At 51.4% G+C, this 20,677-nt stretch overlaps 8 protein-coding genes across 9 annotated transcripts; 5 read left to right on the top strand and 3 right to left on the bottom strand.

The window, feature by feature from the left end:
• The first annotated feature begins 246 nt into the window (after positions 1 to 246).
• J3458_009020 (uncharacterized protein) lies at positions 247 to 1,516 on the top strand. Its single transcript, XM_066119516.1, has one exon. The coding sequence runs from the start codon at positions 394 to 396 to the stop codon at positions 1,039 to 1,041; it is 648 nt and encodes a 215-aa protein (XP_065975311.1). The 5' UTR covers positions 247 to 393; the 3' UTR covers positions 1,042 to 1,516.
• A 481-nt stretch (positions 1,517 to 1,997) lies between these two features.
• On the top strand, positions 1,998 to 3,738 carry J3458_009019 (uncharacterized protein). Its single transcript, XM_007814641.2, has 2 exons — positions 1,998 to 2,212; positions 2,271 to 3,738. The coding sequence occupies exon 2, from the start codon at positions 2,312 to 2,314 to the stop codon at positions 3,437 to 3,439; it is 1,128 nt and encodes a 375-aa protein (XP_007812832.2). The 5' UTR covers positions 1,998 to 2,212; positions 2,271 to 2,311; the 3' UTR covers positions 3,440 to 3,738.
• A 1,222-nt stretch (positions 3,739 to 4,960) lies between these two features.
• J3458_009018 (uncharacterized protein) lies at positions 4,961 to 7,755 on the top strand. Of its 2 annotated transcripts, XM_007814642.2 has the most exons (3): positions 4,961 to 5,157; positions 5,293 to 5,397; positions 5,494 to 7,755. In XM_007814642.2, the coding sequence occupies exons 2-3, from the start codon at positions 5,338 to 5,340 to the stop codon at positions 7,384 to 7,386; spliced, it is 1,953 nt and encodes a 650-aa protein (XP_007812833.1). In that variant the 5' UTR covers positions 4,961 to 5,157; positions 5,293 to 5,337; the 3' UTR covers positions 7,387 to 7,755. The 2 variants fall into 2 exon arrangements, with proteins under 2 accessions (XP_007812833.1, XP_065975310.1); XM_066119515.1 differs by having other exon boundaries at positions 4,961 to 7,755.
• cyp8_1 (cyclophilin peptidyl-prolyl cis-trans isomerase Cyp8) lies at positions 7,756 to 9,995 on the bottom strand. Its single transcript, XM_066119514.1, has 2 exons — positions 9,848 to 9,995; positions 7,756 to 9,759 (listed from the first exon to the last, which is right to left on the bottom strand). Exons 1-2 carry the CDS (start codon positions 9,872 to 9,874, stop codon positions 8,233 to 8,235), a joined length of 1,554 nt encoding a protein of 517 aa, XP_065975309.1. The 5' UTR covers positions 9,875 to 9,995; the 3' UTR covers positions 7,756 to 8,232.
• Positions 9,996 to 11,473: 1,478 nt separating this feature from the next.
• On the bottom strand, positions 11,474 to 13,943 carry J3458_009016 (uncharacterized protein). Its single transcript, XM_007814645.2, has 2 exons — positions 13,280 to 13,943; positions 11,474 to 13,225 (listed from the first exon to the last, which is right to left on the bottom strand). The coding sequence occupies exons 1-2, from the start codon at positions 13,718 to 13,720 to the stop codon at positions 12,137 to 12,139; spliced, it is 1,530 nt and encodes a 509-aa protein (XP_007812836.2). The 5' UTR covers positions 13,721 to 13,943; the 3' UTR covers positions 11,474 to 12,136.
• A 123-nt stretch (positions 13,944 to 14,066) lies between these two features.
• On the top strand, positions 14,067 to 18,234 carry J3458_009015 (uncharacterized protein). The gene is made up of 7 exons (XM_066119513.1): positions 14,067 to 14,511; positions 14,577 to 14,610; positions 14,664 to 14,830; positions 14,936 to 15,296; positions 15,367 to 15,441; positions 15,507 to 15,749; positions 15,823 to 18,234. Exons 1-7 carry the CDS (start codon positions 14,440 to 14,442, stop codon positions 16,476 to 16,478), a joined length of 1,608 nt encoding a protein of 535 aa, XP_065975308.1. The 5' UTR covers positions 14,067 to 14,439; the 3' UTR covers positions 16,479 to 18,234.
• Positions 16,550 to 18,643, bottom strand: J3458_009014 (uncharacterized protein). The gene is made up of 4 exons (XM_066119512.1): positions 18,310 to 18,643; positions 17,965 to 18,234; positions 17,659 to 17,863; positions 16,550 to 17,597 (listed from the first exon to the last, which is right to left on the bottom strand). The coding sequence occupies exons 1-4, from the start codon at positions 18,619 to 18,621 to the stop codon at positions 16,720 to 16,722; spliced, it is 1,665 nt and encodes a 554-aa protein (XP_065975307.1). The 5' UTR covers positions 18,622 to 18,643; the 3' UTR covers positions 16,550 to 16,719.
• Positions 18,644 to 18,759: 116 nt separating this feature from the next.
• Positions 18,760 to 20,676, top strand: J3458_009013 (uncharacterized protein). The gene is made up of 2 exons (XM_007814648.2): positions 18,760 to 19,546; positions 19,625 to 20,676. The coding sequence occupies exons 1-2, from the start codon at positions 18,975 to 18,977 to the stop codon at positions 20,469 to 20,471; spliced, it is 1,419 nt and encodes a 472-aa protein (XP_007812839.2). The 5' UTR covers positions 18,760 to 18,974; the 3' UTR covers positions 20,472 to 20,676.
• The last annotated feature ends 1 nt before the right edge of the window (position 20,677 follows it).

Raw genomic sequence — 20,677 nt, 5'->3', positions numbered from 1 at the left:
CGATTGAGGACCTATCGCAAGCTTCTGAGTGGACCAAGCAGCAGTTTAATGTCTCTGCTAAAGCTGGCAGAGGGACATATGGCAAGACATTTCTCCCGGAAAATGTGTTTCTACCCCCGGAACCGCAAGACGTACAAGGCGATGTACACCAGCCAAAAGGCATAGCTCTTCGAGTCGGTAGTCAAATCACATCCTTGAATGCGATATCCGCTGCCGAGCTGGACACAAGCCGAAGGGACATGTTCTGGGGGTCCTACCGAGCAACAATGAAGCTTTCGAGTGTTAGTGGTACATGTGCAGCGTTTTTCTGGGTACGTATGCGCTCGAAGTATTTGAGGAGCAAAGACCGATACTAAGAAATTATAGTATTCCAACGACACACAAGAGATCGACATGGAGTTTCTCTCCCGACAGTTTGACGAGGTGAAGAAGGTCTTCCCCGTGAATCTCGTCATCCACTCCAGCCTATCGGCAAAAGATGGTTACGACGCGAGCAAGACCGGGACGTTTAAGACGACCAATTTAACGTTTGATCCGACCAAAGGCTTCCATGAATATCGCTTCGACTACTTGCCGGGTCACGTCTATTTTTACGCCGACGGGGAAAGGTTAGGCGAGATGAAGGGCGAGAACGTTCCGTCAAGTGGTGGACACCTCATATTACAGCATTGGAGCAACGGCAATCAATTGTGGTCAGGCGGTCCACCATCATCGGACGCTGTGATTGTCGTAAAGTCCGTGGAGGCCTATTTCAACTCTTCCGACGCCAAGAGACGTGGAGACTGGCACAATACGTGCAGAAGTCATGGTGAGAAGGAAACAGTATGTGCTATATCTGACGCGACACCAGCAGCCTCTGGCCAAGTAGATCATTCCTCCCATGACGACGTGAAGACTGGTAACCATGAGACGGGTGAAGAGAATGGTAGTCACGGATCCCATCTGGCCAAGTCGCTGAAGACAGCGCTGGCCCCGATGATGGCTGTATACACATTACTGATGACGGGGCCGGTGCTGGGATCTGGGCTGAAGGTGTGGTGAGAATGATGGAAGCGCCAAGCATTGTAGATATGAAGAGAGCATTGGCGTGCTCTGTTTTGGACGCTCAGCATGAAACTTTAGCCGTAATGCCAGTTTGGTTCTCTGTACTAACTTGGACACCATGTGTTCTTTTGCACATGAGATGGTGATATAATAGAGCGACGCCGCTGACCAAAATCAGTAGACTTCCAACTCTATGGGTGGGTGGCGGGCCAAGATGCGACAAGCAAATGATGGTTGAGCGAGGCGCAAACATTGAAGTCATCTGACGAGAAGGAGGTGCGGCGGAGATGGCGACGACGCGATGCAGATGGTTAACCAGATGCGAGGTGACCACCGATCGGCAAGCTGGGAGCATGTCACGCTCCAGCCTTGCTCTGATTTGCGCTCAAAAGAACAAGCTTTGGCTAGTATCGCTCGGCATAGCACTAACAACAGTACCGGACCCCAAAGCCATCCAGCAACGTGATGGAATGGAGCGAAGTACGGGTGATGGCCGGCGGCGGGCGACGGCTGGTGGCTGACGAGCCCCGTGAAGAAGAAACGTGGAGCACTTGGGAGAACTTGAGAACACTTGAGGATCGCCGGCAGTCCCGTGGCCTTGACGATGCCATACGGCCAAATGGCCAATGGCCAAGATTGATGTCATCTTGTGCGCTCCTTACGTATGCCACCATTCCCGACAGGCGAGCTAGCCACTGGGCCTGACCGATTGACCCTGGCGACAGTACTCTGTGTGGTAGAATATATTTGCCCACATGCATAAGAAGTAGTTACACACTAATACACCATGGTATATTGTGGTGCGTAAGCGCGATAGCCAGGTACCTAGTACTCTGAGATCCGGTCTGCAACGGCACGGCGCGACGAACCCTGGGGCCTTTGGGGCTTTAAACTGGGGCACAAGGTCATAATGGCATAGTCAGGAACTCCTCTCTCCACACCAAGTTGATCTCCAGGCAAGGGGGAAGGGGAGGGGGGAAGGGAGCTGGAGGACAAGAAGCCGTCATGACGTCTGGTATAAAGTGAAGTCCCGCGCGTCCAAGGATCACGGCTATAGTCTACCCATCACATCTTGTCAACGTGCCTCTTTGGAGAGACGCTTTCATGAGAATCACGATTTGTAGTCCATATCCAACACCCCCCCCAGCCCCTTTCCTGAGACGCGAACGTATGTATTTAAACCTCTCACTCCCTAAACTCACGCACCTTCTAACGTTGAGCAATAGAGATATCCTAGCAGTCAAACAGGAAGAGAAAGATCGTCATCATGGCATCAACGCTCAATGTCATTCTTCGCAACGACACTGGCTCTGCACAGCTTTATGCTCACATCACCGGCCAGGATGATAAAGGGGTCATGCTGCTCGGGTCAGATGGCAAAACACCATACCGTCCTGCCAACCCCAGCGATACTCTCCAGCCGCTCGGTGCCGACTGCGCAATTCCAATCGGCGCTTCCGGTACCGCACGAACCATTTCCGTCCCTCGCATCTCTGGCGCACGCATCTGGTTTTGCAAGGAGAAGCCTCTGACTTTCTTCATCAACCCCGGACCCGCGCTGGTTGAACCGTCCGCAACAAACCCTGCAGACCCTAATTACGACCTGGATTGGGGTTTTTGCGAGTTTACTTGGAATCAGCAAGAGCTGTATGCCAACATCTCCTTTGTTGACTTTGTCAGCCTCCCTGTTTCCCTGCAGCTGAAGACGGGAGACGGCAAAGTCAAGACTGTGCCCGGAATGCCCTCAGACGGCCTGGACAAGGTTTGCTCTGAGCTCGAGGCCCAGGGCAAGAGTGACGGCAAGGGCTGGGACAAGCTCGTCATACGGTCGCCCTCAGGGACCAACCTGCGAGCTTTGAGCCCGAATTCAGGCAGCGTCTTGATCAATGGCTTGTTTGACGGGTACTATCAGTCTTGCGTCGATTCTGTATGGGAAAAGTACACGTCCCAAGACTTGACTGTTAATACTCAGTTCAAATGGGGGAACGCCGTTGGTCGTGTCAAGGACGGCAAACTGACCTTTGGCTCGGTTGGTTCCTTTGCTAAACCGTCAGCGTCTGATATTTTCACTTGCAGCACTGGGCCGTTCGCCGGTGGCAAAGGTGTATCCGATGAAATGCTCAACATTGGAGCACGAATTGCTGCTGCATTTAACCGCTCCACGCTGCTGGTGAATGCGGAACAGCCCGAAGGCGAAAAGGTAGATACGTATTACAAGGACGCGGTTACCAATCACTACTCGCGAATCTGCCACCAGGTCAGCGTCCAGAGTCGAGGTTACGCGTTCCCCTACGATGATGTCGGACCGTCATCTGGCGAGGACCAATCTGGGTTCGTAAACGATCCAAACCCCCAGGAACTGACAGTTTCCGTCGGCAAGCCCCTCCAAGGCTAGAGACCACCCGTGACTATTTTCCAGCTACAGGAAGGGTGCTGGATTCAATGTGTAAATTTATTCTTGGCACGGTCAGCTACCGTATTCACTCAAATTGCGAGCCTCGAGGGGCACGTGTACATGTCCATGTCCATGTACGGAGTATATATGATTGAGAGATTGAGAGAGAGAGAGCTGTATATACTGCTGCTTTCACAGCTGAATTGTGTATATATTACGAGGCACGGATTGTTTGCGGTCTGTCATTTTGTGTATATATGTTCTTTTTTTATATATGGAATTTTTTATTTCTTCCACTACTTCTTGCCTGGCCATCTGGAGCACGAATTGCTGGAAATCGGCCGGACCGTTGCCAGTAGGCAGCACCGAGCCTTGTTTTCCTAGGGCGTTTCGGGACGTTTTGACCATTATAGAGGCGAAGAGATAGCACAAACGTAGTTTCAGTACAAACAGTTCCAGACCATGACTGTATGGACTAGTGTGTAAATACCTAGGTAGGTGGATGGCTTACACACCTAGGTAAGCGGGCAATGCTCGTGAGCCAAGTTACTACGAAGCCTTGGTCGCCAAGCGTGGATGACCACTCGGGACACATGCAGAATTGGTTTAGGCAAGACGACTGACTGCCTATTGATGGATGACTGGAACGAGGAAAACTGGTCGAGGGGGTGGAGAAAGATGGCTCAAAAGGGTCAAATACAGATGCATGTTGTTGGTTGAAGAGTTCGCTGAAGGCGCTCGGGAAGGCCGCTCCAACCACAAGCCAAAACCAACCAGTGGCACAAATCACAGGACGGCTGGATGACGGCTGGATGAGCCTGACGTGAAATTTGGGGGCGGTTTCCGGGGCCGGTTGGGGTGGGTGGGTGGCTTGCATGCAAGTGTGCAGAGGGATGATGTGCATCGTGGTGCTGCCGTATCTAGGAAAACATATTGCGTAGCCGGTGAGTTCTGGACCTTGCATGTCGTACATGTATAAAATCTGCCTACAAAATATATTACTCCCGTATCTACCTAGGTAGTTGACGTGCCATCTGTACAAATACGGAAGAGTAAGGCATGGCTTGGGGGTCCGTTGACGAGGGATAAAGTTGGGGGGCTGCATTTGACAATCTCAATGTAACCCCCAGGCTGCAAGGTCTCGTGGGATTAGAGAGACCACTACTCCGTACCACTTGAGACTTCTATCCGTCAGCGACCAAGTGAACGAGCCACTGAGTAAAAAAAAAAGTACACTGACGAGCTCCTTGGCTAAATTTACCATTCCTTGTGCAGTTGTGTATTGTTACTTTGTAACTGGTTATTCCAAAGTTTCCCATATGCTTCAAGTGGCCTCGAGTGCTTTGCAAGGACTAGCAACGCGCTCAAGCGCTTCTCCCGCGACGCCACACTAAAATGCCGCAGCCGGATTCCCGCCCTCACCAATTGATTGATAGCACCGTACAGTAGCTGCGCGTCGTTGGCTCCTTCCCAGCGCCCAGCGACCCGGTTTCCTAGAGTCAAGTCCCCTCCTCCTCCTCTATTTTTATTCCAGTCAGCATACGGAGTACTCCGTACTCACCCCCATATAAACATGGCCACGTGGTAGAAGCGACCAACATTCGCCATAATACAACAGTGCAATGCTCGATGGCCCGTTCCAGCTGACAATGACAACATTCTCTTCAACAGTCATCATCTCGATGCCTTCATAGAAGCTTGTCGTCAAACATCACTCTGTATGTGCCTGGAGCCTCTGCGCCCCCAACTCGGCCCAACCTCAGCTCCTTCTCAGCCCTATCCGTACGGACGGCAGCCTCATTTCTCTCTCTCCTTTCTCGGCACAGTGCTCAACCGAATTCATTGTTGGCTAGTTTTTGACCCAAGAGGAAACATTTCTCTCGCAACCTTTTCCCACCATGGTGTATTGTGGAAAGCCCTCCAAGGGCTGTTCCAACTGTCGAGAGCGCAAGATACGGGTGAGTTCTCAATGCGCAACGCTCGCGCCTCTCGCATCAAAGGCTCCATCTCATCATATCCTTAAACCTTTTTCTTATACTCCTCCTGCATTGTAGTGCGACCAGAGAACCCCTACCTGCGGCCAGTGCGAAAAGCGCCAGCAGAAATGCCCTGGATATCGCAACATTGTTGATCTCATGTTTCGGGATGAGAGCCACCATGTCATCAAGCGAGCTACCACAACCCGAAGGCGACCCAAGAAGGCCAGACTTGCCAGCGCTATTATTCCAGACACGCCGCCATCCCCGACTCGGTCTTCACTATCTTCTTCGCCGTCTTTAGCTATCCGACAGCCCCAACCATTTTTGGGCGAGGCGTCTCCATCAAGTGAGGAGGACTACGCTGCTGACTGTGCCCGGGGAGAGACTCGTGTGAGCCTTTCCGGCAGCAGTCATCGAGACTACAGCAGTCGAACCTCCACCGCCCTCACCGCTACTGCCATCACCAATACTAGCAGAATCCCGTATGGCCCGACGGATTCTCTGCAGGAGCGTGGCATAGCCTTTTTCTTCGCTCGCTATGTTGCCACTGACCACGGCTGCTACCAAAATTATGACTTCATCTACGATGTATGGAAACCGCCGCCTACCTATGACACGGATTCGACCGACTGCATCACTGCTAGCATGACGGCTGTCGGCCTCACCAGCTTATCGAAACTCACTCGATGTCCCGAGACGTTTAGACGGGCCCGCCAGAGCTATACTATTGCACTCGGCCTTGCCAACTTAGCTCTCAGCAACCCAACCGAGGCGGTCAAGGATAGCACTATGCTGGCCGTGCTTATTTTGGGAACTTATGAATTTGTCTCTGGCCGTACCCCGCAAACCATTAGGGCCTGGCAAGATCATGTCAACGGTGCCGCAACCTTGGCGAGCATGAGAGGAGCTGCCCAGTTTCGCACCAAGGCTGGAACCAGAATGTTCATCATGCTCTGCCACACTGTCCTGATCAGCTGTATCCGTAGCGGCTTACCAATGCCGCAGTCTATGGTCGACCTCCGAAACGAGTTGTGGCACTTGACTGACACCAGTGGTCCCATATGGCGAGTTGTTGACACATTGTACAATGCACTGCAAGTCCGGCATGATATCAAGTCTGGCAAGGTTTCGGGGGTTGACGCTGTTGTAAAGAAGCTGTGCGATGTGGAAGACCAATTCTCGGCCTTGATCGCGAGCCTTCCGCCCGGGTGGTACTATCGTCAGGCGAAGCTATCCAAGCCACATCCGGCCGTTTTGGGAGACACCTGCCACATCTATCGGGGCCTTACTCAAGCAACTACCTGGAATGGCATTCGTACCATGAGGATGTTGGTCCAGGAGACTATTGTCGAGGTTCTCTGCGGCAGTACCGAAGACCCGACAATGCTGCCAAACCATTACCAGCTTCAGCTTGTCAAAGCCATGAAACTCATTCAAATGCTGGGTGAAGCATTTGTTTCCAGCGTGCCACAGCACTTTGGGATTGTCAGTGGCAAGGATATCGTTCGCGACAGACAAGGTCGCCACACCGTCGCGCCTGTACCTACCACCCAGCTTCCGCACCGGATCCTATCGCCATCGGATCAAAAAGCATTACCCGAGGCCTCTAGCAGCACCGCAGGCACCGCTTCCTCCCTCTCGGCCGCCGCATCTCGAAAGCCTACTTTGTTTGATCCTACCCAGTCAAGCGGACATGAGAAAGGAGCAGAACGGTTCCTGACTTTAGCTACAGCTAGTCATACCATCATATGGCCACTCTATACGCTCGGCATGTCGTCCTCGACGACGCCTGATACACTTGCATATGTTCTGGATCGCTTAGAGGCCATATATCAAGAAACAGGATTTGAACAGGCCCGCGTCGTGTCTAACATTGTCAAGGAGCAAGTTCACACACTGCTGTGGGATCAGATTCCAACCTCGAAACTGCCTTCTCTACCGGACACTGCATTGCCAATGATAGTGTGAAACACTGTAGTAGTACGATCGAAATGATGATGGCTACTTGTTGTTGATGTAATTTATCTCCAATGTATGCTATGCTTATAAATCCACCATTTATGGGTATTTGAATCCACCAATTTAGCGAGGGCATCATTCAGCGTTGCAGTTTCGCATTAGGTAGTTCCCTTCTATGGCAACGTCGCTGCTTACAGCGGCGCTATGTGCTCAAATTCATTGGATATACTGAAGCTTCCTTATTGTATCAGCTTTTGTTTCTTGTATATATTATTTAAACCAGATAAGGACGGGGTGTGAAAGGACCGGTGTTGGATAACCACACCAGAATCGAGAAAATGTGGACGAAACGGAAAATCAGGAATAAGAGTACTCAGTATTATAAACGGAGGGCGGTTGACTCTTGTGAGATGTGTGATTTTACAGTTTCTAAACAAGACAGTACAGTCAACTTGTTTATGCCCACACCGATCAACTCCATAGATATCATTACACTCGACTTGATTTGGGGGTACGATCTGTGCTGTTGGGTGCATCTCCTCTGCTACCAACTATCAAAGTTGCCAAAACCTCCACTTCCCTTCATCTTCTTCCGCACTGGCTCTTCCCAACCCTCCAGCCTTGAGCCAAGAGCCTCTGACCCGTCACTCCCATAACCTGAAACAGAATCTTTATTTAAATATTTGCCCACACTGTCCTTTCCGTCGGCCGGGACGATGGTCCCATCCCCCCGTATCCGCTTCCCCGTCCAAGTCGTCCTGTCGTCATCAGTGCCGCCCTTGCGACGGATCTCTTCCTGCTCGTGTTCTTGCCGTTCTTGTTCCTTCCTCTGTGTCTGGAACTCCTCGAAGGGGTCTACGAACACGACCACGTCTCTAATGAATATTTTGTTGAGAGGTCTGTTGGACCCGTCCGTCTGAACCGCCTCCATCTTGGAGAGGACGTCCTTGCCGTCGACCACGAGTCCAAATATCGTGTGTTTCCGGTCGAGATGGGGTGTTGCTTTGTAAGTAATGAAGAATTGGCTGGAGTTTGTATTTTTTCCCTTGTTGGCCATGGACACTGTGGTGAAAGAAAAGGGCGGGGGACGTTTGTCAGCGAATCGGCGGCCATGAACCAAAGTGAGATAAGTAAAGTCGACAAATGGGATATAATGTACTCACATATGCCTCTGGTGTTATGCGTGTGTGGCCCGTCAAACTCGTCATTGAAGTACTTGCCCCATATACTTGAGCCTCCCTTGCCGGTCCCCGACGGATCACCACCCTGAATCATAAAGTTGGGTATATTTCGATGAAAGGCGACGCCTTTGTAGTAGCCCGTCTGCGCCAGCCTGACGAAGTTCCAGACTGCTCTCGGCGCCGTGTCGGTGTGTAGCTCAACGGTCAAGTCGCCCAGGTTGGTCTCTATGCGAGCGTAGCCCTTGGTTTTGACCCGCTTCGGCTTGAGCATGAACTCCTCATCGGTCAACAAGGCCCGCTCGCCGCTGGTTTCCGGCGTCAAGCCAGTACTCGTGAAGCTCGCGGCCGCCTTTCCGGTGGTGTAGGCAGCTGCGTTTGCGGCCAGCTTTTTGTTCTTGATGGCAGGCTGGGATGCCGCCGTGGTCGACAATGGACCCGTCGATGTGGCTGAGGGTTTTGCCAAAGCGCCAGAGCTCCGGTTGACATCTCCCCCGGCTTCTCGTGCTTTGCGGGCCTTCTCAACAGCGGCTTTTGCCTTCAGCACCTTGTCTCCCATGCTTCCCAGCGCGCCGGCATTGACGCCACCTGCACTGCGCTCCTCCTCTTGCTCCTTGGTAAGCTGTGCCCCTTCTCCGTCTCTGAGGTACTTGAATTGCTCGAGATTACGACTAGCGGCATTCTGAGGATCTTGCAAGGTAATAATATCGGCTCGGGTAAACGGCTCGTCGTCGACGAGGTCCTGCCACAGTTTGGCCTTGATATTCATGCGCTCTACCGTCTCCCACGCAAACACATTCGCATACGTGCCATGGCGAATAGCCACGATGTGAGTGTTGTCGGTGAAGATTTTGTAGGTGACTGGATCGATCAAGTCGCCTTTGCCGTCGCTCAGCCCAGCACCGAGGGAGTCTGAAGTAGCATTGCGCGCAAAGTTCAAGCGGATTAAATCCTTCTTGTGAAGGGGTTCGCCATTAACGGGATTCTGGTTTGGGTGTTTCTCGAGCCATGCGCTTATGACCTCGACATCGAAAATGGTGCCATCGGGCGTACAAACTGGGTTCTTGAAAGGTTGGAGACTGGCGGCGCAAAAGTTAAAGGGCAGACGACGAAATGGAGCAGCCCCAGGTCCGCCCAGTGACGAAGACTTGGCGCCTGCACTGGCGGAATAGGCACCCGACGACGACCACTCGGAATGTGTAATCTGCGACGAGGGAGAGGGTTAGCAGCAGCAACGGAGAGACAGAGAGAGAGAGAAAGAGGTTGATGGAGGGCGGGCATTGTGTCCTTACATAGAGCTTGTCAGTCCCCTTTCCCATAATTCCTGTTGAGAAGCTGGATGTGCTACAGAGCTATGGAAGGACAGCTATCCTGATTAGCTCCCGAATCTGGAGAGACTACCCGATGTGGGAGTGGTTGGTGATTTCAATCCAAGGTCATGTTTTTGCTGTTCTACACACATCTCAGAGAGTGTTGTGGCTGGGTTCGTGGCTTGACTACGGTATTCGCCGCCACTTGCGCGCGCTTGTGGTCAAATTGGATCTGCTGAAACCCACCCAGAGTTTAAATAGCACCGTCACAAGGAAGGGACTCCCGAACCTGAGCCATTAGAGGCTCAAGGAAATGCATGCCTGTGGGAACAAGGCGACAGGCAGGCGACTTCTTCCCACAGGCATGCGATGCCGCCGAAGTTTCCAAACCGACACAGGGCCTATCTCGTTGACCCTGAGCGCCGATGGATTACTTTGGAGACGAATACGGGGTACCTTGACTGGAAGTGGCCTTTCAAGGGCATCTATTTAGCTGCGACACTCAACGAATCGTTATGCGCTAGCCCATGGTACAGGCAGAACTGCAAGGAAACTCTATTGGGAGTGAGAATGCTATTGGCCTGCACACGAGGAGGACGGGTGGCTTTTAGGGAGCACGACGTTCATCCGCGCCGGAGAGGTCGTTCATGTATTATGTATGACCTTAGGAACGTCATCCGTACCGAGATAACGTGTAAGTGGGCGCTGGGGCGCGATTCGAACGAGTATCTAACCTCTCAGGGGCCCGGACTTTTCATACAAGAGTTGCTTCACCGTCCTTATTTATCCATTATAGAATTCGTGCCAAGCATAAGCATCGGGTAAAATATTTCATTTCACCAGTGACTTGAGGAAACACAGGCAGCTTGAAGAAAATATAGAGCAAGGTCACTCCTTTCCTTTTCCCTCCGTTGCCTTGCCTCTCTTTCGTTGCGCGTCTTTTCCAGATGAAGACACCTGTTGAAAGGTATCCGCCTTGGCAATCCTCTGCGATGGCAGCTCATAGTTGGGATGGAATGTACCGCCCGCCCGCCTGAGACGCTGAGCCCCTCTGCCCGATGACGAGGCTAGCGCCTAAGCCTTTTCCCGTGCCTCCATCGCCTGTTTCCTAAAGAATCGTTAGCCTCATATTAATAAGAAGAGGCTAGACTGTCACGGACCTTTCAAAGTCGAAGAAGGCAACTGGGAGATCACTCCTGCTTGTCATCAACGTGTAATGGAGACCATTTGTTGTTCGCTGGTACGCGTAATTCTCGTTGAGGATGGCATCGTTGATTTCCCACAGACGCTTTGTTTCGAACTGTTGTTTAGATTGTTTGGACATGTTCACCGCAAGGAACGCGTGCTTACATTTGGGGTGTTGGGACACACGATCAGTCATAGTGAGAAAGTGGCGAATACCTTCTATTTCAAGACCAGCATACCTACCTAGGTAGTTAGTTAGTAGTTCTCTGCCTAGAAGCACATGCTGAGTCTCCACCTGCGTGGGTTAGCTGCTGCCTAAATCCTAAGCACCGAACAAGTTTTGACTACATATCACATCTGCAGATGCAAGAGGAGTTGTCCGCGTCCCGGGGGAGTCTGGCAAAGGTCACTACTGCGGCATGCGGGATACGTAGTACTACTCAAGGAGGAGGAGTCATAATTGATCAGGTGAGGTTATACGCCCAGAATCGCCATCGGTGGCCGAGATAAAGCTGTTGTGATGTTCACCTCGGAGTTGCATAGTCCGATTGCGGGGCTTGACGGCATAGACAATGCCACTATACATGTTCTGTAAAAGTGTCAGGCGGCTAGAACTACCTATGTAGGCGGCCTAGAGGTCGATGTTGGGCGTCGTCTGTACCCCTAGCCAGCTTCAGGGATATTGTCGGGCCTGCCACCTGAGATGGGCCAGATCTGGGAGGTTGGAAGTAGCTGATAGCATCCGGGATGCGAGTAGCCTTCTTAAGATAGGCGGTGCATTTCATTTGTTATCCATCTATCTGGAGCGAACCGAGAATACATCCAGTAAGGCCTAGAGTATGTGTTAGGCTAATTAAATGCGAAACGTCTTCTATTAATTGCGAAGACGGGCCACATGCGAGGTCAATATGGGTAGAGATTTGAATGTGCGAGAAAGGTTTCGCGAATTTGGAAGAACTTGGTGGCACAGCTGATCTATGCTAGCATTCATCACTGTGCTAGCAACCCCATCTCCCAAGCATTTCTTCCCTGTGCCAAATCGCCTTTGGCAGCCCAAACTGTTATCCCTCTTTGCACTCCGTATTGTCAACTGAGCGCCGGTTTCCCAAAGGCCTTTTTGACCTGCGCGATGTAATCCTCCTTGTCCCTGAGTTTCTTTTCAATAAACCCCTGGGCTCCAAACCCCCAATAAGAAAAGAAGACATGGTCGAAAATGGATCCACTGCAATGCTCCTTGTTGAAGAGCGGCTGGATATTGGCATTGAAGACTCTGAACATGCCCTTGGGTACCTTGATGGCCTGGAAATACCAAAAGCTGCCTGTCTCCCACACACGGCGCATGATAGGACCGTGAAGCAAAACGCCATTCCTAGCCTTTTCCTCGGCTTCGTATATATCAAAATATTCATTGAACAAAGCGCCTAACTCAGAGACAGATTCGGTATCATCGAAAGCGTCGATGGGCTTGGACGCAAGCCAGTAGGGTGGAAGCTGCATTTCTATGGGTTGCGACTGCGCCCACTCAAGGTCAATAATAGTCTGAATATTCCACTGCTCGTCAACGAAGATGTTGTTTTGTTGGAGATCCGTAAGCGTGTAATAGAAGGGGCCGCCTCGATAATCTGTACGAATAAATCGGTGCATAATGGCCCGCAGGGCAGTTAAAGCCGCAAGCTGCATTTCGCCATCGTCTTGGTTATGAATGGCGTTTGGTTGATGGAGCAATTTGTTATCATGTAGGCCAAGAAAGTCGGAGATGTAGGGCTCAATTGAAGAGTAAGTCCTCTCCCGTGGGATGCCGGATGGAACGCCTTCATTCTCGAAAAGCTGGAAGTACATATCCAGTGGGCGGTTTGACAGACTGACAACGCCTGTCGAGTCAAGGCTAAGCGAACCAATTCGTGGCAAGGGATTTCTATTCATTGATAGGCAGATGCGCGCTATGCCACGTAAAAGTCTCTGTCGGTAAGCTTTATCGTGTCGATGCTCTTCCCAAGAGGCAGCAAGAGCGCAGCCCTTGGCCTCGCCGAGGATCATATACCCCGAGTCGAAAGAGTTTCGCAACCCACGTCGTATGTAGTGAGACGGGACCGGAAAGCCGAAGAAGCCAAGTAACCGGCGTCGTAACCCCCCTATCATTCTCGGGAGAAATGGTGTGTTCTGCGGGTGTGAAAACTGTGCAAGTCAGATCATGCTGAAGTAGCCTGGCACATGTGGCATAGAGCTTACGCAGGTTCCGTCGGGAAGACCAAACCCGTGCAGAATGGGAATGGGGACATCGGGACAATGTTGTTGAAGCCATATGTACGTCGCGATTTCGGTTCGCAGCTTTTCTTCCACGTTACCCCGATGCATAGCCTCACCAACCTTATATGGCAGTGGGAAACGGACAAAAACTCGCTCGCTACCGTGACATCTCTTAGTCCGAATAAGGACAGGGAGTACTACGTTGAAACTGCCTGCTTTCCAAATGTCCATAACACAAACATAGCACCAGTCAACGCCCAAGTGATAACGGACCAGAGCTTCGATATCGGCTTTGCGTGCTATCAGCGAGGCCCAGAACTTCTTCTGCTGCCCCGGGTATCGTAGCTGGGCCAGCACGTCGTCATCCTCGTCTAGCGCATCTTCGAGGCTAACTCGCCCTCGAAGCGTCGCAAGGTCGGCCATTGAAGCAAAGCAGGACGGTGTACAAAGCCATCTGTCCTATTCCACAAGGTTGATGATGAAAATTCTGAGGAATGAGGTCTCCTAGGGCATATTGGCGAAAATGTTGTCAGGATCATGGCAGCGAAGACATGGAATAGGAGAAATGTGTCCTCGCCTTGTTGAAGTTGATTGACGCTTACTAATAACTATGTTTCAGCCTATTTCAGCAAATCGATTTTTGGACACCTAAACGTACCGAAAAGTAAGTTATCAATTGTACCGTTCACGTCTCAGTGGGGCAGGTGGCTAGTAAAGGACGCTCAGCTACTCCGCAGAGCTTCAGACTGCCACGTCTCCACGGCCAAGCCTCGACTTCTCGGGCGCAGCAATTCTTACACAACACCGACAATCGCAGAATAGTCCTGCTTTCGTGACCGGGATTCAGGCGATTCGGAATCCCACACGATATCAATATTACATTGTCGCTCACTGGATTCTACTCCGACACTCGCGCCCTGAAGAGATGCTCATCACATTACGGAGCTGCCACTCGAGCTGAGGACTTCATACGAACCTCCAACATCCTATTCTACCTAATAGCCCACTGCTACGCTCAACCACCGGCCTCATCAAACCGCTGTCGCACCGACGAAACCGAGCCCCAGGTGGCAACACCTACGTCCTCTCCCTGTTACTTGCGCTTCTCGACATAGCGATCTTGCTGCAGCTCTCTGTCCACCATGAGGCTCTTCCTCGGGCTCCTTGCCTTGGCCTTATCCTTCTGGACGTCCTTGGCCCACGAAGTTGCCATTGTGAGCTTGCACAATATGCCACCTACCTTGAGAACCCTACTCTGACGGCTTTTGTTCCATGACAGGATGACACAGATGCCAATCATCAATATTGCTCTGGTTCGCAACCCCTTGGCCAGCATTATCGCGACCCATCTAACAAACTCTTGTAGGCATGTACAGTCGGCAGACATGGGGCGGACCGATTGACCCATTTATCCTCGTCAAGTTTTTCAACTCTAGTATACCAGAAGGCACCGACCCCATCGTGAGCTTGATAATCTTCCAGTGGCGAGATAATAAATTTGTTGGCGTCCCTGACCCAGATGGCCAAAGACGAGTACGAGCCCGTCCCCCTTTCGTTTGCCAAACTCCCAATGCTGCGTTGTATCTTTGCATTTCTGATGATCGCGATATATCTAACCATTTCTCCTTCTCCCAGCAGCTACCCATTTGTACCGAGGAGTTTGTAAAATCTGGACATTGCAATACCACTGATATCGGCGAGTTTGTTGTTTCTCACAATGCCACCGAGAAATCAAACGCCCTCATCTTGACAAAGGCTGTTCATCTCAAGGACGCGAGTCCAATTCAATATTCCTTGAAGAAGACTGGATATTACTGTGTTGTGACACAGGGCTACACCATCGACAAGTACAACGCTGTTGTTGAATTCCGAAATGCTTACGGTGAATTACAAGCCACCCAGATTCCCAAACTACCTTTCTACGGCGCCATGTCCATCATCTATGCGCTCATGGCAGGATACTGGGGCTTCCTGTACTACCAGCATCGCCATGACATCTGTATGTCTCGGTCACTCACTGCCTTTTGAAAAACAGAATACCCAATCGCAATGCTCTAACACATCTCCAGTGGCGGTCCAAAACTACATAACGGCGATATTAGTCTTTCTAGTAGTGGAAATGCTCATTACATGGGGTTACTACGGTTTGTTCAGCCTACAACTGCCAAGGGCCTAGACCTTGTGCGCTTTTACTAACTTATGCCACTAGATTTTCAAAACAACGGAGGCTCCGGCGTGGGATCCAAGGCCTTCCTCATTGTAGTCGGCATCCTGAATGCTGCACGGAACTCTTTCTCATTCTTCCTTTTACTCATTGTATGCATGGGATATGGCGTCGTCAAGCCCACTCTTGGGCGTACCATGATATATGTGCGATGGCTCGCGGCTGCTCACTTTGTCTTTGGTCTGGTCTATTCCATCACCAGTCTTGTTGTCTCACCTGAAAGTGCCGGTATGTATTGAGCGATAAGAAAATTCTGCAGATATCACACTGTCGTAGGGATTTCCGCTAACCTGCCGTTTAGGCCCATTTGTTCTCCTCATTGTCCTACCTCTGGCCGGAACGCTGACAGCATTTTATGTGTGGACTCTCAACTCCCTCAACTTCACTCTGAAGGATCTTAGACAGCGGAAGCAGCATGCAAAGGAGGCTATGTACAGAAAACTTTGGTGGTCGATTCTTATCAGCATTATTGTCATCTTTGCCTTCTTTTTCTTCACAAGCTTCACTTTCGCCTCCATAAATGATCCCGACTTTGTTCCCAATCATTGGAAATCACGGTGGTTTGTCCTGGATGGCTGGCTAAACATTGTCTATTTTGTAGACGTTGCATTCGTCGCCTACGTATGGCGCCCTACCGCTAACAATCGTCGTTTTGCTATGAGTGATGAGATAGCTCAAGATGACGATGGGAACTTCGAGATTGGTGACATTGGCGTCCCCGACGATTGGGATGATGATGAAGACGCCGAGGCTGGCAAGAATCAGCCTCACCCACCACCTATCACCGGAATTGCCAGTTCTGCTCCGACTCAACCGAACAGTCATCAGCAGAACTCCACGCGGAGCATCCCGCGAGAGTCTATTGATGGGGAGACTATTTTTGCTGTAGGGGAGGACGGCGACAGGTTGTCAGATGATGGAAGTGACGAAGAGAATGCCAAGCTTGTACGAAAATAAGTAATAGACTCAGAAGGCGTCATTGATTGCACGGGAGGGAATTTGGTCATGCTTTCTCCTAGATTTCTTATAGTTCCAATTTATTATGGTAATATTACGACTATCTAGGTCAAGCTTGCTCTGGAGCCATTGACTCACATCAGTCTATACTCCAGCTTTGCACTATACAATGGGTTTTACATTGCCTTGCATGAAACCTCGACCATACAAATATACTACACGGGTCATGAACTTGGTCGAGCTACCTGGATAAAACATCGCCCCCAAATCCTACAGGGCGTCTTCGACCATCATTCTCAGGCAAAATGGCAAGAGCTTTATAAATTTTGCCCATCCCGCTGGGTCCTCGATCGACAAGTCGCTTCCATGACTTTCTAATTCTCTGCGCCGTTGATTCATCGGTGCCTGCAGCCTTGATGAGCATTTCTGCCCGCTCTCGTATGCCCATGAGCTCAAGGAAATCGGCTTGTGGCACTGGGCCGTGAACCTCAACTCCGTCACTGGCCAGGGTAGCAGCTTCGGCAATGGCTGTAAAGTCCACATCGGCACTCAGGTCGACAAGGCCTGGCGCTGAGAAGGGACTGACCAGCTTGTGGTGTCGGATACCTCTCAGGGAATTAATTGGGATGGTGTCGGATGTGCCGTAATCCAAAATTAAAGCAGCACCACATGGTTGCGGCTTTTTCACCTTGTCAGAGCCACCGATGCGAGCGGCAAAATCCGCGGCATACAGAGAGGCGTCGGGACATATTTCGACCACAGAGCCTGGGGACTGCTTGAGTTGTCGGTACCTTGGAGACGACTCGGGAAGGTAGCGAGAATGCCTGGTAGGCTTCGAAGAGAGAATGAGCTGAAACTCTGCGGCAGAAGTCTCCCTACCAGCTGCCTTCGCTTTTGCTTGATCTGAAGCAACCTCGGCAGGGTGCGTGGGCGAAACCATCATTTCTCGCCACTCGTACGCCGGCGACGAGTTTGCTTCCGTGGGGGAAGGTTTGACCGTCGATGTGCGGGTTGATGCTGTCTCGGGGGTTGATGCCGGTGCCGGAGCCGATTGAAAGCAGTGAATCGGAAGGGCATCAAAGAACTCGTGTGCCACAATGAATGGAACTTTGTTGGGTTCTACCAGCAAGTTTGGTTACGGAAAAAGTTTCTAGAAGGCAGACGCAGGAGCCAGACTTACCAATTGGAATTGACTTTAGGCTTTCGGCCCATACGACGGGCTTCCCTAAATGTTTTCCTGTGCTGCGAGAACCAGCTGCACAGTCTTCGGACGGGGCATCAGAGCCGCAAAGAAGCGTTTTCTGCTTCTCCCGAAGCTCTGGACTTGCCTCGACCATGAAGACCGATTCAATGCTGTCAACCATGGCGGGAAAGCGTTTTATGGTCTGGGAAAAGACGTCTTAGAGTTGCCGGTACAATGTACATATTGGTGCAATAAGGCTATCAATAGTAAAGACGGCTTGGGAAGTGGTAAATGCGAACTTACTCGCAGCATGTCATCCATGAGCGTACCGCGACCAGGTCCAACCTCGATCAACTGAACTCCCTGTTTAGGCTGGCCCTGGCTGATCCATTCGGCAATAAACCACACGCCAACTAGCTCACCGAATATCTGAGAGATTTCAGGGGACGTGACGAAGTCTCCCTTGACGCCGAACTGGTCGTGATTCTGTCCGATTGCACCGGTATAATAACCGCCCAGATCTCCAGTCAAACACATGCGCATGTAGCTCGCCAACGGCACTGGGCCCGTCGTCTATAGGGCGGTTAGCAATGACCTTGATGGCGCGGCGTCATGCTAAGCTGAGCCAAGGCTGTTCCGTGAACCTACCGATATAGCTTCGAAGAGCTGCTTCGCCAACGGCGTTGACCATTGTCTCTCCTGTCCGAGAAAAGAGGTAGATGCCGAAAAGTTCCTTGTAGCTAGAGATGTCTGCAGTTTTGAAGCGCAACGTTGACTAGGGGATGAGACGGCGCATTGACGTGAGATGCGCTGGAGACCTCGACAGGTCACTGCAGCTAATATCGATCTCATGAAGAGATACCACAAATAGTTACTGCAATTAAAAATGGAATTGAGCAGCTGGCCTCTTCCGACTTTTCCTGTTGCGTGGCCTGCGATGGGCGTCGTGGATGCGGTCATTCGACCTGAACTTTTTGAGGTCGTCGCATCTGGAGCTGCGATAAGATAAAAGACGGGGGAGAGATGGATGGATAACGAGCGACCGCCGGAGCTTCGCCGCCCCGCGCCCTTTTGTAGTGCAACACCTTTTTATTGTATATTCATCCTTCCATTTGTGTTCCTACATACCTGCTGCTTCTCTTCCTCTAGGATAATCGGGATAATAAGCGTTTTCGAATATTCAATTGCCCGAGTTTCAATCTCTCCAAAGATTTTACCGAACCGCAAAACGACAGAGCCCCGTACAAGTCCGCCCAAGCTCAAACCAGGCTGTTGCTCTTTTCTTTGTTTTTTTTTTTTTCGGGCTCGCCGTCATGGCCAGCAAGGGCAAGTCGAGATGGGCAGACACGGAGGAAGACGCCGAGTTAGACGCAAGGCTGAAACAGGAAAAAGAAGAGAAGCGTCGGAAGAAGGCAGAGAGGGCGCGTAGGATTGAGGCAGACAAACAAACGGCGCTTACCGCATCATCTTCACGAGGCCCGGAGTCGGGTCGCGACAACGAGACTGACAGACCGTCCAAACGACGCAGAGTCACGCCCGAGACCGGAGAGAACACGACACAGGGAAGCACCAGCAGCAACGACCCCAAGCCAATAAAGCTCCTGCGGTTCGAGGATACGGGGACTTGGGGCAAAAGTCGCAGTGTTGACAACTACGACAAGCTCAACGATATCGAAGAAGGCACATACGGTTGGGTCATAAGGGGAACAGAGCGTGCCACTGGGAAAATCGTAGCACTCAAGAGGTTGAAGCTTGAGCCGTCGGATCGAAATGGTCTGCCGGTGACGGGGTTGCGAGAGATTCAGATCTTGCAGGACTGTAAGCATCGCAACATCGTGCATTTAGAGGAGGTTGTCGTTGGCGAGGATACTTCCAAGCTGGACAAGTGAGTCTGCATCCCCGAAAGTCCCTTGCCACTCGACCACAGCGGCCCTTGTGCGTGCCCTAACGCCCATCCCGGCAGCTCCGTATTCCTCGTCCTCGAGTTCGTCGAACACGACCTCAAGGGCATCCTCGAAGACATGCCCGAACCTTTCCTCTCATCCGAAGTCAAGCGTCTCCTCCTACAACTAACGTCGGGCGTGTCCTACCTGCACGAAAATTGGATCATCCACCGTGACCTCAAAACGTCCAATATCCTTCTAAACAACCGTGGCCAGCTCAAGATTGCCGACTTTGGCATGGCTCGCTACGTCGGCGATCCGGCCCCCAAACTGACTCAACTCGTCGTGACATTGTGGTACCGCGCCCCGGAATTGCTCCTGGGCACAAAGACGTACGACGCAGCAGTCGACATGTGGAGCGTGGGCTGTATATTCGGCGAGCTCATCACGCGCGAGCCCTTGCTTCAGGGCTCCAACGAAGTGGACCAAATGTCCAAGATCTTCGAATTGTGCGGCGTGCCAACTGAGGAATCGTGGCCCGGGTTTCGAAAGCTCCCCAACGCGCGAAGCTTGAAGCTTCCCAAGACCGGGCTGTCCACCGGGTCCGTTGTGCGAGCACGATTTCCCAGCATGACCACCGCCGGGGCGAGCCTCTTGAATGACTTGTTAGCTTTGGATCCGGACCGGCGGCCGTCGGCAAAGGAGATGCTCAGCCACGAATACTTCCGACAGGATCCTAAACCGAAGCCTGAGAACATGTTTCCGACATTCCCTAGCAAAGCAGGCCAGGAGCGGAGACGTCGACATGAGCCAAATGCGCCCGTCAGAGGACAAGCAGTCGCTTTAGGAGATGTCGACCTGAGCGGCATCTTCCAGGGGCGGGACAAGGAGGAGCGTGGAGCTGGCTTCACACTGCGAATGGTGTAAAGGTTATGAAAGTCGTATTGAAGACTTCTTGGCCAGATATATTTTGGTTGAGGCTATTGCTTTTTGTCTACTGCATCGCTACCATAATACTCCAGGCAAAACACGAAATTTTGATTCTACTGATGATGGTATTTCGAAGCGCAAAGACGTCATGTTGAAATATCAATTGGGATTTAATCATGGAGACACAAGCATTGTCCAATAGG

Source organism: Metarhizium acridum, assembly GCF_019434415.1.
Source record: "Metarhizium acridum strain ARSEF 324 chromosome Unknown scaffold_141, whole genome shotgun sequence".
NCBI lineage: Eukaryota > Fungi > Ascomycota > Sordariomycetes > Hypocreales > Clavicipitaceae > Metarhizium > Metarhizium acridum.
Note: the sequence above shows the minus strand (reverse complement) of the source record. Positions and strands in the feature narration are given on the sequence as shown.